The sequence below is a fragment of the Oryctolagus cuniculus genome, chromosome 11 (assembly GCF_964237555.1).
Source record: "Oryctolagus cuniculus chromosome 11, mOryCun1.1, whole genome shotgun sequence".
Taxonomy (NCBI): Eukaryota; Metazoa; Chordata; class Mammalia; order Lagomorpha; family Leporidae; genus Oryctolagus; species Oryctolagus cuniculus.
This window is the reverse complement of record NC_091442.1, coordinates 20,604,847-20,621,085: the sequence shown is the minus strand read 5'-3', so window position 1 is coordinate 20,621,085 and position 16,239 is coordinate 20,604,847. Positions and strand designations below refer to the sequence as shown.

Genomic DNA, 16,239 nt, shown 5'->3' with positions numbered 1-16,239 from the left:
TTCATTTATGGGGCAGCCAGTAGGTGAAGGTAGAGTCCCCTTTTGTCAGCTTAGGGCTGATTCTCCCTGTGCCTCATGATGACCTCGTGTTTCAGCCAGTACATTGTTGTCATCCTTTATAGTGAATGCAAGATGGGAGCAGGCAATCTAATCCTTAATTTAGGTTAGAAAACTAAGCTTGGAGTTTATATGGACAATTCAGGGTCACAAAGGAGGTCAGCAGGGACCAGCACCCAGATCTCCTGACTCCTGATTGCAGTGATCATTTCATGGTGCTCCCTGGGAGCTGAGAGGCCTGGCCTCGAGCTGGTGCCGCCTCACCCACAGTCCTCTAACTCACTGCCCTTAGCATACAGCTCCCTCCTCCCTGGACCAGCAGTGCCAGCGGCACCAGGAGCTGCTAGAACAGTTGGAGCAGGTCAGTCTGCTTACACATGTCAAGTGATGATGGGGGACTTGTACTTGTACTTCCCACATGCCAGGCGTGGCTTGCTCATTTTTCTTTCTCGCTTTGATGTGGGAACGTTTTATTTCCCCACAGGTTTCACTGCAGTGTGTGAGGGCTTTGCTTAGTCGATGTGTGGGGTTGGGGAGCGATTTGGAGTTTAGAGGCTAGATAGTGGTGCGTGGATTCCTTCCCTTCATTTCAGCTGCTGCTGACCCTTACAGCTCAGGCCAGATTTACAGCCTGAGCTTTTACTGTCAGAGGGTGTGGGGGAAGTGTGGAGGTGGGTATGTTCACGCACGCTTTACTGTAGTGTGACATTTATAATACTTCTGTGCGTTCCAGGAAAAAGCTGCCACATTATAGCATACTTCATTATAGTATCCTTTACAACCCCAGAGTGTGGTTTGCCAGCATTTGAAACTTCATGTTGAAAAAGTGACACGATTGGCCAGCACCACAGCTCACTAGGCTAATCCTCCGCCTGCGGCGCCGGCACCCCAGGTTCTAGTCCCGGTCGGGGTGCCGGATTCTGTCCCGGTTGCTCCTCTTCCAGTCCAGCTCTCTGCTGTGGCCCGGGAAGGCAGTGGAGGATGGCCCAAGTCCTTGGGCCCTGCACCTGCATGGGAGACCAGGAGGAAGCACCTGGCTCCTGGCTTCAGATCGGTGCAGCGCGCCGGCCGTAGCAGCCATTTGGGGGTTGGGGGGGTGAACCAATGGAAGGAAGACTTTTCTCTCTGTCTCTCTCTCCCACTGTCTAACTCTGCCTGTAAAAAAAAAAGAAAGAAAGAAAGAAAGAAAGAAAGAAAGAAAGAAAGAAAGAAAGAAAGAACGAAAGAAAGAAAGAAAGAACGAAAGAAAGAAAGAAAGAGTGACATGATTTCAAAACTCCCAGCAAGAGCTCCATACTTTCAGCCATGGCATTGTTGTCATATTTCTAGCCCAGCTTTGTAGGTGGTTAACCCCTGCTCTCTACAGCAGCTCCACTGAGTTTCAGGCACTGACTGTCCCCATTTGTAAAATGCATACACATGTGAAGTCAGAGCAGTGCCTGGGCTCCTTGTCACTCCCTGCCTGCCAGAGCATTCTCTTACTCAACTGATATTCAGTCCGCTCATTCATTCTTCTCTCATTATAAAGCAAAACATCAGAGGGAATTTAGCAAATAAGTATCAAAAGAAGTTTATAATCTCACTATCGAAGAAAAACTTCTAAATTTTGGTGCATTTTCTATATTTTCCCTCCTATTTAAAAGCTTGTAAATGGATGATAATGCATAGTTTTCCATCATGCTTTTTTTAACTTAACATGAATATTTTCCTTTTTTAACGAAGTTTGTTTGTTTATTTATTTATTTATTTATTTAAAGATTTATTTATTTGAGAGGCAGAGTCACAGACAGAAGAAGAGACGGAGAGGTCTTCCATCTGCTGGCTTACTCCCTAAATGGCTGCAACTGCTGGAGCTAGACTGATCTGAAGCCAGGAGCCAGGAGCTTCTTCCGGGTCTCCCACATGGGTGCAGGGGCCCAAACCCTTGAGTGTCATCCACTGCTTTCCCAGGCCATAAGCAGAGAGCTGGATCAGAAGATGAGCAGCCGGATACATACCAGGCACTGCAGGCAGATGCTTAACCTCCTGTACCACAGCACAGCCCCTTGAATCAAAATTTTACAAGCATTTTGGATATTTGGTGATCACTTTTGTTGAGCTCCTAGTTTGGGCTAACTTTCTGGGTTTGGGTTATTCCTTTAGGTTTCTGGAAATTGTGTGTGTGTGTGTGTGTGTACAGTTGTCTATCTTTAAGTACACTGAAGATCATATACATTGCAGGATCTCAGGAGTTCTTGCTCTTTCTCCGTGGATCCTAAAAGCAGTCTAGGACTTCACTGAGTTTTCATATAAAACTCTCTCCAAGTTAAGGATTAGTTTTCATTTTATGAAGGGGTAAACACTGAATAGTGTAATTAGACAAATTGGGCTCTCTTCTGACATTTAAATGATGTTGTTTACATTTGAAACAGCTGTGGGAAAATAGCAGATACTTATAACATGGATTGAGTGAGCGCAGTTTAGAGAGCAGGGTTCAGGTTACAGAAATTTGAGCAATAGTGTCTTAAGTATGACTTTAGGTTACATGTTATTTTGAGTAAAATCTATTTTGGTCTTTATGAATTTTTTTAATGATTTATTTATTTGAAAGAGTTACAAAGAGAGGTAGAGACAGAGAGGGGTCTTCCATCTTCTGATTCATTCCCCAGATGGCCACAATGGCCAGAGCTGAGCCAGTTCAAAGCCAGGAGCTTCTTCTAGATCTCCCATGTGATTGCAGGGGCCTAAGCACTTGGGTCATCCTCCGCTACTTTCCCAGGTGCATTAGCAGGGAAGTGGAGCAGCTGGGACTGGAACTGGCACCCATATGGGATGCCAGGGCTTTAACCCGCTGCACCACAGCACCGGCCCCTTCTACAACTATTGTTACTACGGGTGAGGCAGACCTACTACCCCCATTTAAGACTGGGGTTTTGAAAAAAGTTAAATTGGATTGCAACATGCTTTGCAATCTTGGATGTTTCCTCTCTGACTTGACTTCTCTGTATGTAAAATGTGGGACTTGAAAAAGCAGGCCTTTTCTGTGATTTGGACAGAAATGTTCTGGTTAGTCAGGAGTCAAAACGGAGGCTTTGCAAATGAAATCCATGTGCACCCACAGGTGTGGCTGCTCTGGGGACCAGGACGAGGCCAGCCAGCTGTTGTTGTGGCTCTGCAAGCTCCCTTATCCTCCTGAGGAAGAAGTGGAGTCAGCTCTAGGCTTAATCTAGTCTTAGCTCTTTGTGCGTTGGTTTCAGCAGTGGGGAGCTATGAGGAGGCTGCTGTCTACCTGGTGGCTGCACAGAGCTAGGGGAAGGCCCGGAGCCCACCTGTGTACAGCAGTCCTCATGCAGGTTCCTGTTGCATGGCAGTGGGTCCGCAGTGCCACGGTGGGTGAATGAGAACTCCGGAAACCCAGCCGGGGCAGAACGCCTGCACAGAGATTCTGAGGCCTGGAACCAAAAGCGGTGTTGGGATGGTGGGTTACCTAAGTAATGATTCCTGAGCTACTTCATCCTCAGACTTTGACAAATAAGAGTGAGCCCTTTCTCTCTGATTGCAATGGATTTTGCTAATAGAAGGTTGTCTTCTAACTGATGTGGAGAAGATCATAGGAATTTAAGTCTTTCCAGTGTTTTTCTGAGTAGCTGTCAACAAATGCAGAAAAAAAAAAAAACAAAGAAATTTGGGGGCTCTTGAGTTTACATTGTACAAGTACCTGGTTTTGTCAAAAGGATTTCAATAAACACTTTAAAATAAAAACAAAACAAAATCTAGTCATTAGCTACTCTGAGAATTTCAAGCATAGTAGTTTGGTTTGGACAGTGATTACAGACACACAGCCCATTTGTTCCTCATCATGCCTGGCCTGGTGTGTGTGTATTAGGTGCTTTTCCAAGCCCCTTCTTTTGCTCACATTTCTGTCCTGTGGAGCATAGACTTACTTGGAGTTATGCTTTATTATTATTCCTATTCCCATACAGAGTCCTTTACCCCAGTTATGAGTCACTGAAAACAGAGTCCCTTACCCCAGCTATGAGTCATTGAAAATGACTTGCAGTACCTGGTCCAGGCTCTGTCTGACTTACCCCCTGGAGGCCAGTGGTCCTCACAGCCTTCTCTGTTTAAGGTGGTATTTCATTTCAAAACAACAAATTTAGCCTCACCTGGGGCAGCAGGTTTCAACGTGCTGACTGATCTAAAGTTAGTTTCCTCCTTTCCATGTCACACGGGGCCATTTGGGCTCATTGGTTTTCTTGTGTATGGAAGCAGTTGCCAGTTTCCTGGCTGAAGATGTCCTTCTTGGCATGTACCAGTCGCATTGCCAGGAGCACGCCCTCCACACTGTTCTTCCTTTCCAGCTAGCACCATGTCCTGTTTTCCCTGCGCCTCTGCTGCCAGGTGTACAGATCTGCAGCCCACTGGTCTGTCTCCAGAATCCCCCTCCCTCTGTAGCATTTAACACTGTTTATTACCTGTGAACTGCTTCCTTTCTCCAGGTTCCGGGTGCTGCTTTCTGCTGGCTCTAACTTGTCTGCTTCGTCCTTCAATCAGCTCTTCTCCATCCCTCTCCTGCATGTGTTGCTGTTCCTTTAGCCTTTCTCTCATTCTGAATCTTTTCCCTCCGTGGGTTGTTGAGCATACTACCTGTGTGCTGGCACCTCCACTAGCCCAGACCTTCCTGTACTTGAGATCCAGACACCTTATTTCCCAAACGCCTCAGACAGCGTGGCCAGGAAGTACTGTCTTCTTCCTCCTTCTCACCTTTCCTGTCCTTTCCCTTCCTTGGAGAGTGGCGTTGCCATTCATCCAAACTTGAATCTCCCCTTCTCACCCTCTGTCTCCACCTGCACTGCTTTGGCCCAGCAGCCTCACTGAGAACCCGTCCACACTCGCTCTTGTAGTCTGCAGTCTGTGCTGCACATGGCAGCCCTGTGATGGCACAGCGCAGCTCCCAGAGCATGTCATTCCCCTGCTTAAGCATTACCTGGCTTCTCTTTGCTCCTAAACCTTCAGCCCAAGTCTTTGCCTGCTCCCCCACCCCCAAAACTTGGCCCTCTGACACCCTCAGCCTCCTTTCTCACTGTGTTCCTGGCATTTTGTCTGTGCTGGCCTCTCTGTGTCAAGCTTTACATATGTACGCCCCCACTGCCTGCCTGCAATATTCTTGTCCTTTTTACTTTCTACCAGTTATCCTTACCTAGTCAGTCCTGTTCCTCATTATCCCTGAAGTAAACTGTTTTCTCAGGCAAGTCTTCCCTCAGACTCCTATCCTATAAAATCACCCCTATCCCCATGTATGCCAACTTAACTTCCTGTCTTTTTCCTGCAAAGCACCACACTGTCATTCTGTTGGAGAATTATGTTTATTTCCCTGAGCAGACCACAAAGTCCTATCTGTGTTGTCCCTTTTGCATGCCTAATCCAGTGCTGATGCTTGATTGACCCTGTTGGCTAATCTCAAGGTGGCAGATAGCAGTGCAGCTCAGTTCAGCTCAGGCCAGGTCCAAGTCCAAGTCCATCTTTGCTGGGGATTCTTTCCAGATGGAGGATGTTCTAGGGGATCCAGGCTTCCTCTGCAGACAAAATCCCAGCTTGGCATGATGCATTTGGACTATGCTGGCACCTAGTTAAAAAGTTCTGTTACTTGTTTTTCTAGTCTCCGAGGTGGATCTTTAAAGAAAAAGGGGCCAGTGCTGTGGCGTAGCAGGTTAAACCTGCAGTTCCAGCATCTCAAACAGGTGCCAGTTGGAGTCCCAGCTACTCCACTTCTGATCCAGCTCCCTGCTAGTGTGCCTAGGAAAGCAGCAAAGGATAGCCAAGTCCTTGGACCTCTGCACTTGTGTGGGAGAACCAGAAGAAGCTCCTGGCTTCTGATTGGTCCATCTCTGGCCAGTACAGCCATTTGGGGAGTGAACCAGCAGGTGGAAGACCTCTCTGTCTCTGTCTCTCCCTTTATCTCTCTGTAACTCTGCCTTTCAAGTAAATAAGTAAATCTTAAAGAAAAAGGGTGCCCCTAGTCAAAGGCCCTTTCATTTTCTCAAGGAAGCTCTAATGTGCTAAATTTTAAGGGCATACTCAAATGGTTTGTGGGAAGGATTTTTGTGTCCCATTCATAATTCTTCAACTCGGCCTGTCTTTTGCTAAAATATAGATCAAGATTATGTTTTGCTCATAAAATAACAGAACCTGAGAAGCTGATTGCCCCTTTTCCCCTTACAGATCTGTTAATTCACATTGTAAAGTTTAGCAGGTGCCTGGTCTCATTCAGCCTTACAGCCAAACCACGGTATAGGAAGTTTCCAATCTTGTATGAAATAGAGAGCCCAGTGAAGTGAAGTCACATGTCACACCACAGACTTGCAAGTGAGGGGGTAGGATTTGAACTTGAATTTTCTGACTCAGACTTTTTTCTGTTCTGCTACAGTCATCTCTCTCCAGTGGGAGGGATGTGACATACTCATGGTCTTTTGGAGAAATTGGGAATTTTGTATTTTCCTTCTCTTTTTAGTTTGGTGATGAAAAAGAATGTAAGTCTTTTTGTTGCCTATAGAGAGAGTTATATCCAAATTCAGAGCTGTGACCTACAGGCTGCCTTTGCCCTGGGCAGGCCTACCTGCACTTACTATTACACGAACAGTGCTGAAAGTTATTTTGTGTGGAAGCTTTCCCGTTTCTGCACTTCGCTTCTCAGCTGCTTTCCAGGAATGCTCGACTCTGCCAGCATTTAGCTCCAGAGCAGGAACAGTTGGGCTGCGTATGCCTGCAGTGTTTGCGTGGTATTAGTAACCTGGCTTTCCCCTAAAACTGTCACTATGGAAGCCAGTTTGTGGGGTTTTTGTTGCTTGCATAAAGCTTACCTTAAAAAAAAAAAAAGATTTATTAGTTTATTTGAAAGGCAGAGTTAGAGTTGGGTGGGGGTAGAAAGAAAGAGCTCTTCCATCTGTTGGTTCACTCCTCAGATGGCTGCAACAGCCAGAGCTGGAACAATCTGAAGCCAGGAGCTTCTTCCCAGGTCTCCCACATGGGTGCAGGGACCCAAGGACTTGGACCATCTTCTGCTGCTTTCCCAGGAGCATTAGCAGGGAGCTGGATTGGAAGTGGAACCACTGGGACTCAAAATGGTGCCCATATGGGAGGTGGGACCCACAAGAGGTGGCTTCACCAGCTACACCACAGTGCTGGTCCCAAGCTTACCTTTTGACAGTTACTTTAATTTTGAATAGTTTGTCTTAATGTTGTTATTTTTTATTTTACCTGGTTTTATATATGAGGAACCATACTGCATATATGCACATAAGTTTAGTGTTCTGTTTTTAATTCATTTGACAGGTAGAAAGAGATCTCTAATCCATTGGTTCATTTCCCCAAATACCCATAGTAGTCAGGGCTGTGCCAGGCCAAAGGTGGGAGCCAAGCATTCCATCTGGGTCTCCCATGTAGATGGCGAGTCCCCAAGTCCTGGGCCATCACCACTGCTTCTCAGGATGCATTAGTGAGAAGCTGGGTCAGAAGCAGAGTAGCCAGGACTTACCAGCACTCTGATGTGGGATGCAGGCATCCCAAATAGTGGCTTAACTTGCTGTGTGCAGCACCTGCCCCAGCTTTAAGCTTTGTGATTGCAATAAGGTCTGAAAAGTTGTCTGGGCCTGAAATGTTTTTGTTTGACTTACTAAGTTTTCTTATGTGTAAATACGACTTTATTCTTGGCTTCTACAAACCCTTGTTAAGTTGGGGCAGTGGCGACTCCTCTGAGGAGAAGGCAGTACTCTGAAAACACTTGGTCAGTGTGATTTCCAGTTTAAGAAGCCTTTGTTCCCCGCTCACTCCTGTGGTGGATGGTTGCATTCCTCTGAGTGTAGCCATTTTGTCATCTTTCCTTTTGGAAAATACTTTGTGTGTACCTTTATTATTGGTTTTGGTAATGTAGCCGAGAGGCCCTAAGCATTGGGATTGGAACCCCTGTTTCTTCTTTTCCTTGTATCTTTCCTAGTGTCTTACTCAGCAGCAACAGTCCTGCTGTGTGACAACCCAGAATGTCATTTAGAAATGTCACCGCTGGGGCCAGCATTGCAGAACAGTGGGTTGAGCTGCAATGCTGGCATCCCATATTGACCGGCTCAAGTTCTGGCTGCTCCACTTCCAGTCCAGTTACCTGCTAATGTGCCTGAGAAAGCAGCAGAGGATAGCCCCAATGCTTTGGCACCCGCACCAAAATGGGAGACCAGGATGAAACTCCTGGCTTTGGCCTGGCCCAGCCCTGGCCATTGTAGCTATTTGGGCAGTAAACCAGCAGTTGGAAGATTGCTCTGTCTCTCCTCTTTCTGTAACTGCCTTTCAAATAAATAAATAAATTTAAAAAAAAAAAAAAAAGTGTCACGGGTGCACATCCTCTGGAAGCGTGGAGCTAGCTGGGAGAGAGGTACAGGTCAGTGATGGTTTTTTGCTCCTGAATGGGTCTTGGAAAAAAAATTGAAATGGGCATTTTTATTTTCAGCACAAAGATTTATGTATTGTGTTTCCCAAAAACATGAGTGAGTGAGTGAATGAAAATCGATGTAGTTTAAGTAGAGGTTGTGATTGCTAAGTGTAGGTGCTGTGGGTTTAGTGGTACAGGGCGAACCTCCTGGCATCATTGAGGTGGACAGATGCAACAGCATTATCACGGGTTGGCCTCCTTGGGTGTGGCTCTCACCCTGTGGGACAGTTCTTACAGTCAGTGTGGCAGGTCACCTTTGAAGCAGGGCCCTTCATAAATTGCTTCATGAATACTAATCCTTTATGGCATTTAACTGTGTGTGGCCACGCAGTGGGTGATTTTTATGTACCATATGTCCTGTGGCACAACAGGGCAAGATAAAGGAAAACAATTCTCCATACTGGAAAGCTTGCAAGTAAAGCCTCTGCCTGTGCTGTTATTGCTGACATACTTTTTCTTTTGTAAATATTTCCTAGCAGGAAAGAAAGTAGGTTCTGACAGTGTTTACATTTTGATTAGTATTTCTTACATGAGCTGCTAGAGAAAATGCTTGTAATTTTGTTTGTTTTGAAAATGAAATTCCTATAGAAAGGTCATTGTAATGTCAGCCCCTGTCATTTCTAACCCTCTTATCCCAGAGCTCATCTGCAACTTGTCAGGTTTGGCTCACTGCTGTAACCATAAAAGGCAAAGAATGTGTAAGCCCTGCTCCTTCAGCGAGTTGTCTTAGTGTTCCATGATGGTCTGAGTTCACAGTGTCAGCTGGACCCACAGGAAGCAGAGGGCTGTTATAGATGCATTTTCTCTGGCAAGTCTGGAAAGTGTGGATTGAGATTCCATAGCTTTTCTAGGAGCATAAATCCTAGGCATTATCTCAGACCTGCATTTTGGACCTTACCTATCTATATTTTAAACATTTCTAGGCAGTCATGTAAACCCAGGCAGTTTATCACAGGTGCCTGCCTCCCTCTCTGCCTCCCCTCCGGAGGATCCAGGTCTGCTATGAGTACTCTTAGCTAGTTCGTGGTTCCTTCCCCGACCTCTCTGTGGTCAGGCAGGGTTTACTGCAGTAGGTGCTGGATCTGAATGGAGGGGCCGCAAAGCCCCTCTCCTCTCCGAGTCAGGCATGAGCAGGAATGGAAAAGTGACAGCACCACTCTGTCTTATCTTCTCTTGCTTAAGATTGTCATGGAGGAGAGGCAGGTGTGTGAAGCTGAGGGTTGAGGTGGAACTGCTGGTGGGGGAGAAGCCCTGGGGCAGGAGCACACAGTGTGTCATCTGCTGGTGTAAATGGTCAGGTACTGATCACTCAGATTCCTGTACCCACCAGGGTTGTGTGAATGTAGGATTAAAGGCTTGGTCCTGGATCGCCTACCTCTGTAGGCTTGGGAAGTCAGTCTGCTGGTCTCTGAGTAAGAGCCCTGGCTTTGACCTGGCTGGCACACTCAGTGATTTGCTGGCTGTTCCTGCGTAGTGCTGTCAACTACAGTTGTCTGTAGTGGCCGGGGCCAGGGAGGGGGTACGGTGGGGTGGTGGCTGCGTGTTGAGTCGGCTTTCATTTGTCAACTTTGGAAAGAGAATTTGAGGGGAGCAGGGCAAGGGGAACATTACCATACTGATTTTACCATTTTTCTACCTAGCATTCTGGGGAAGTTTGTTGTATGAATCTGTGTCTAGAAATAGATTATTGGTCTTCATGCTTTCTATTAATTTCCCTTGAAGTACATACAACCAGAGAAGAAAAATGTGGAGGAAGGGGAAAACCTTGGTATTTCAGATCCTCAGAGTTGAAATGTTTTTCGGTTTCCAGAATAGAAGATGGGCTGTCGTTATGGCACAGTGGGTGAAGTGCTACTTGTGATGCCACCATCCCATATGGGCACCAGTTCGATTCCCAGCTGCTCCACTTCCCATTCAGCAACCCTGCCTGGGAAAAGCAATGGAAGATGGCCCAAGTGTTTGGGCCCCTACACCCACGTGGGAGATCCAGAAGCTCCTGGCTCTTGGCTTCGTCCCGGCCCAGCCCTAGCTGTTGCAGCCATCTGGGGAGTGAATGAGCAGATGGAAGATCTCTCTTCCTGTAACTCTGCCTTTCAAATAAATAGATCTTTAAAAAAAATATTAATTAAAAAAAAGTTACCATTGACCCAGTGTAGATTCAGGAAGATTACTTAATGTGTTGTACTTGTGCCTACTGTTAGTTCTTATGTATTGTTGTTAATCCACTTGGCAAGTGTGCTGGACACCTACTGTTTCCTGGGTGTTGCAGATGTGGTGGGTGCTGCCTCGAGCAGGTGAATGTGATCTTGGTCTTCTGGAGCTTACTAGTTTAATGGGGGCGGGGGCATATTATTAATAAGTTACATAAGTCATCTTTATCTTTAGTTGTGGTAAGCCAACGAAGGAAAGAAAAGGGAGAAATGGAGAGCTTCCCCTTTGCCCCCCTCTCTTCAGCAAGCCTGCGTGAGAGCTCTTGTTTTGAGTAGAAGACTGCCTGCCTGAAGTAGTGTGAGGGAGAGCCTTCCCTGACTCTTGGCTTGGACTTCTGTCCTTACAGCTTGAACCAACCTGTTCTCTGCCTTGTCTCTCTTCTTACCAGTTCTTAAACTTTTATCCTGAAATCCCTAATCTCTCCAGGTATGCATAAGGTATTTGGCATCAAGGAGTTTAGAACTTGAAGAAAAATCTTATAGTATGGTCCAGTTTCCCCACTTTCAGATAAGGAAGGGAGGAAGCAGGTCCATGATCGTAAAGCAAATTAGAGGCAGAACTAGCGTGTAACCTAGGTCTTTGCGTCTCAGCCCAGTGCTCTCTGTCACATTCCTGCAGGAGGGGCCCAGCCTCAGAGACCTGCTTACCCTTGCAGGAATACCTAAAGGAAAAAAGATAACCCCGAGGAGTGTGTGAGCCTCAGATCTCACATAGCCCAGAGTTGTTTTCTGCACAGATTTATCAAGAGTACCTGTCACTGGGAGCTGAGGAGAGAGAATCTGCCCCATCCTGTTTTCAGGGATTCACTGGAGGAATGTGGAGATGGGACATGGAGAAAGAGACAGAGACACCCTGGGAACCAGCAGCCTTCCTGGGGCTCAGGTGCATGCCCGTGTGAGGCCAAGCTCTGGAGCAGTGTCCTGGGTGAAAAGGAAGGATCTCCCTAGTGGGCTAAACTTGGCGGGTGCAAAGGGAAGGGAGGCAAAGCGTTGCTGGGACTGGGAGAGGAAGCTCCCTCTGGGCTTGAGGCAGATCTGGACTCAGTGGCCCAGGCAGGCAGTGGCCTGTTCCAAGGGGGTTAGGAAGTTAGGAATAAGGCATTTGGCTGGTGACTAATATTAGAAACCCCCGAGGGGCTGGCGCTGTGGCATAGCAGGTAAGGCTGCCGGTTGCAGTGCCAGCATCCCATTTGGGCACCGGTTCTAGTCCTGGCTGCTCCTCTTCCGATTCAGCTCTCTGCTATGGCCTGGGATAGCAGTGGAAGATGGCCCAAATCCTTGGGCCCCTGCACCCATGTGGGCGACCCAGAGGCAGCTCCTGGCTCCTGGCTCCTGGCTTCAGATCAGCGTAGCTTCAGCCATTGCGGCCATTTGGGGGGTGAACCAGCGGAGAAGGACCTCTCTCTGTCTCTCTCTCTGTCTCTCCTTCTCTCTCTGTGTAACTCTGACTTATAAAAAAAAAAAAAAATTGAGATTATGTGTACCAGACCTTACTTCTCAGAGCTGTGGCTTAATGAAAGCTGGACTTTTTGGAGATAAAGCCAGTGGCCTGTTAGGGGAGCAGGGACTGTGTCGAGGCCTCATCAGGGATTTACTGCAGTTACCCAGGAATATTGGGAAGTCCTGCACACTGGGTACTTTGAGCTTCTGTAGTGCCTTTTTTTTTTTTTTTTTTTAAGATTTATTTATTTAGTTTGAAAGGCGGAGTTGCAAAGGGAGAGAGAGGTCTTCCATCCACTGGTTCACTCCCCAGATGGCCACAACAGCCAGAGCTGGGCCGTTTTGAAGCCAGGAGCTTCCTGCGGGTCTCCCACGCAGGTGCAGGGGCCCAAGGACTTGGGCCATCTTCCACTGCTTTCCTGGGCCACAGCAGAGAGCTGGATTGGGAGTGGAGCAATCAGGACTCAAACTGGTACCCATATGGGTTGCTGGCACTGCAGGCAGCAGCCTTACCTGCTATGCCACAGTGCCAGCCCATGTAGTGCTTGTTTATACAAATGATAAACCTGGGTGAACCTTGAAGTTTAACCTTGGAAGTATAGCTTTGTAGTAGCTTTTCTAGCCATGTCTAGATGAAGCCCTCACAATAACTGAAACTTAAGCAATCTATATTTTATTTTATTTTGTAAGGCATTTTGAAATTTTAAGAAATAACTAAAAGAGAATATAGATAGATAAATACTAAATGTCATTAGTGTTTACTTCCAAACCTCAAGTGCTAAGTTGGATACCACTTAATTCAGCGTTACTAGTCTGCGCTCTACAAAACTGGACCTCTGCTGAGTCTGGAAAGCCTGGCGTTGTGGCAGTGCTGAGCAGGGGAGACGTGGCCTGAAGGGGTGAGAGTCACTAGGTCGCGTGCCTGTTCACAGCAGACACTTACTTCGCATTGTCTTCTCTTTGTTGCCTTAGGAATATAAACAGAAGCTTGCGCGAGTCACCCAGGTCCGCAAGGAGCTGAAGTCCCACATTCAGAGCTTGCCAGACCTCTCTCTGCTGCCCAATGTCACAGGGGGCCTAGCCCCCCTGCCCTCTGCTGGTGACCTGTTTTCAACTGACTAGGACAGGTGTTGTGCCCCAGATTCCCATCTGTACCAGCAGAAAGAAGAGTGCAAGTCGTGGTTGGAAATAACCTGGCCCCCCACCTCTATCCCTTCTTCCACCCAGCCCTTCCGCCTCAAGAAAGAACCATGGACTCTGACCCTCCTCTCCAGCCGCTGTTGAGCAAGTTTGGACAGGGGTGAGTGGGACACGGTTGAGATTCAAGTTTGAAAGAACACAGACTCTTCCTCCCGCTGCATGTTTTTGTGCCCCTGCTGGTTTTCCATTCTTAGCGCACACGGTCGCTCTACAACCAAGAAGTTAGGAAAATTATGTGTACTTCAGGAAGCTTTCAAAAGAATCTTGTCCCTGGTGACAGCATTTTGTCATGAAAGCAGTGTTTCCTCTCTGAGCTGGGCTTGTTCAAGTTTGATGCAGGCTTCCACAGAGGGACTTGCCCTGGAGACAGTGGCTTTTGCCAAATCTCACAGTTCAGAGACAGAGTAACAGGGATCACAAATGTAGGTTAAACATAAATTACTGGCTTGGTTCCAAATACAACCTTCCCAGGCTGTGCTTCTTCAGGGCCCCACCCCTGGTGGGGTAGAGCGTGTTCCTAAAAGGGTCCTTGGATCCCTGGTAGTGGTGAAGGAAGCTGAAGGAACCGTGCAGTGTCCCCTCCGGGCCTTAGGAAAAGGGCTCCACACACGGACCTGCTGAGTCTGGCTCGGTGTGGGTGTTGCCTTGACCCTCTCTTTTGGGAGCAGGCGCACACTGACTTTTCCTCCGCTGTGTGCGTGGTGTTGAGTGTGAGGCCTCAGCTTGAGCGTCTGCCCTGCAGATGGGACACTAGCTGTGTCTTTCTGTCGGTCCCTGCCACCGCAGGGCTCGTTGCTTGCTCCTGAGGCGGAGTCCTTGCATCAGATACTGCTGAATGGCTCTGGGACAAGGGCCTGGGAGGTCAGGATGTTGATTTGGGGTTTTAGTTCCATTATCATGCCAGCTGACGTTATGACTGTATGATGTAGTTAGGATTTTCATCTCGCTTATAGTCGTGGTGAGGCCTGTTCCATGTAAATCTTACTGATTTGGCAGGCTTACTTTTGACTTTGGAAAGGGCAGAAAACAGTTTGCCCCAGTGGTGTCACAGGACTTGCAGCCCAGAGGCTGAAACCCAAAAGCTGTCAAGAGTAGTTCAGCAGAGGGAAATGGGATTTCCATTACTTTGAGTTGCCGTTTTCAAGATCACCAAAAACAACATGTAATTTTGCATGTTAAACCATAACCTATAACCTAAGTTTTCCAAGTATGCCAGGCTTCCCTGCACGCAGCGCTCCTGCCTGCCGTGAGGTGAGAATAAAAGGGAGTTCACATCCTCTTAGGGGTGAAGCTGTTTTTCGGGTTTGAAAAGACCGTGTGTTGCTCATTGACACTGCCTGCCTTCTGTCACTGTTAAATTAGCGAGTCTACAAAGTGTCTCCCAGAGGCCACCAGGCAGTCTGTGACTTTACTGAACTTCTGTGTCTCCGCACCTACCCCCTGCCCCAACCTGCCCTGCATACAGACACACATGCGGTGTGCCGCCCTGCACCTCGGAGCTTGCTTCTCAGCAGACGCTTTGTAGGCACACTGCTTTGCCAGGGAGGCAGCATCCCGCCAGTCACAGCCAGCCAGAAGGGCATAGAGGATGCGCTCTAGCTCTGATCAGCTAGATGGCAGTGCTATCAGAACATAACAGAGCTAGCCCGCTGCTGTTTGATCCAACTGAGTGACCAGCAGTAGGTGCGTAATTATTACAGAGAAAAGCAAGAAATCAAACTGTAGCAATTGTGTAAATGAATATGTTGGCCTCTTAACACCTCTTACTAGTGGACTTCCTATGAGGAAGTTAGTTTTGTTTTGTTTTAATGAAATGCTTTTGTTTTTAAAATCTCAGTTCTCCTTTCCACACGCTCCGCTCGCTCCGAAGCTGTGCTTTGCTTCATTTGCTTAATTTAATCGAACCTTTCTCTTTGTCCCAGGTGATCTGGTGGGGGTTGGTTTTGTGTTTTTTCTTCTTAAGGCGTCCGTAGGCCTCAAGGGACCTTTCCTTTAGGTCATGTTCCTCAGAAAGTCTTCAATCTTCCTTTTTGTTTTGTTTTTCTTAAAGAATATTTTTAAAGCTTAAATTTGTATATTAATTTAGGACTTTATTTAGAAGAATAGGCTGTCGTTGGTGACAGCAGTATATTCTGAAATGTCTCATAGATATATATTTTTGAATAAAGATGTGTTGTTGAACAGTGTGGTGTGATGTTTCTTTCCCTGCCCTGTTACGGAAGACGCAGTGCTGCTTCTGCGAGCAGTGGGTGATTAGTGATCAGCAGTGGAGAATGTGCTGTCTGCGCAGAATCTTGTCCCTTAGGAGTTTTGTGACTGTTAATGGCACATAAATACTCAGCACTTAACATAGTATTTTCTGGTTCTTTACAGGGGCTTAATTAGCTTTAATTAGCCCATCCACACGGTACCCAGGAGAGGTGCCGCCATAGCTTTCCCCTTGTACAGCGGTGGGAAGTGATGGGGAGAGGTTCGATGACTTCCCCAGTACCACACAGCCAGTTTCTGACAGATTACAACGTGGCACTTTGATTTCAATGCTTTTGTTCTCATCATTGGGCCTCCTGAGAGCCCTTTGATTTTGGCAGTAGAGAGAAAGCCACTGAACAGTAGAAAGAAGCAAACCACAAGGTGATTGCAAACCCAAGTGGCCTGTCCTTTTAAAAACATTTTCAAGGCTTTCCTCTCCCCTTTTCACTTTCGCTGTCAGTGAGAGCATATTGACTGGGTGTTATTGGTTAAAACTCTCTCTCTCTCTTTTTTTTTTTTTGACAGGCAGAGTGGAGGACAGTGAGAGAGAGAGAGAGACAGAGAGAAAGGTCTTCCTTTGCCGTTGGTCCACCCTCCAGTGGCCGCCGCGGCCAGTGCACTGTG

General features: G+C 47.2%; 1 protein-coding gene across 1 annotated transcript in view; it reads left to right on the top strand.

Annotated features, from left to right (window-relative positions):
* RPRD1B (regulation of nuclear pre-mRNA domain containing 1B) overlaps nt 1–15,546 on the top strand; it is a 57,991-nt gene extending 42,445 nt beyond the window's left edge. The window contains exon 7 of the mRNA XM_002710771.5: nt 13,138–15,546. Within this exon, the coding sequence (XP_002710817.1) occupies nt 13,138–13,287 (150 nt within the window). The 3' untranslated portion in view covers nt 13,288–15,546. The remainder of the gene's footprint in view (nt 1–13,137) is intronic.
* The last annotated feature ends 693 nt before the right edge of the window (nt 15,547–16,239 follow it).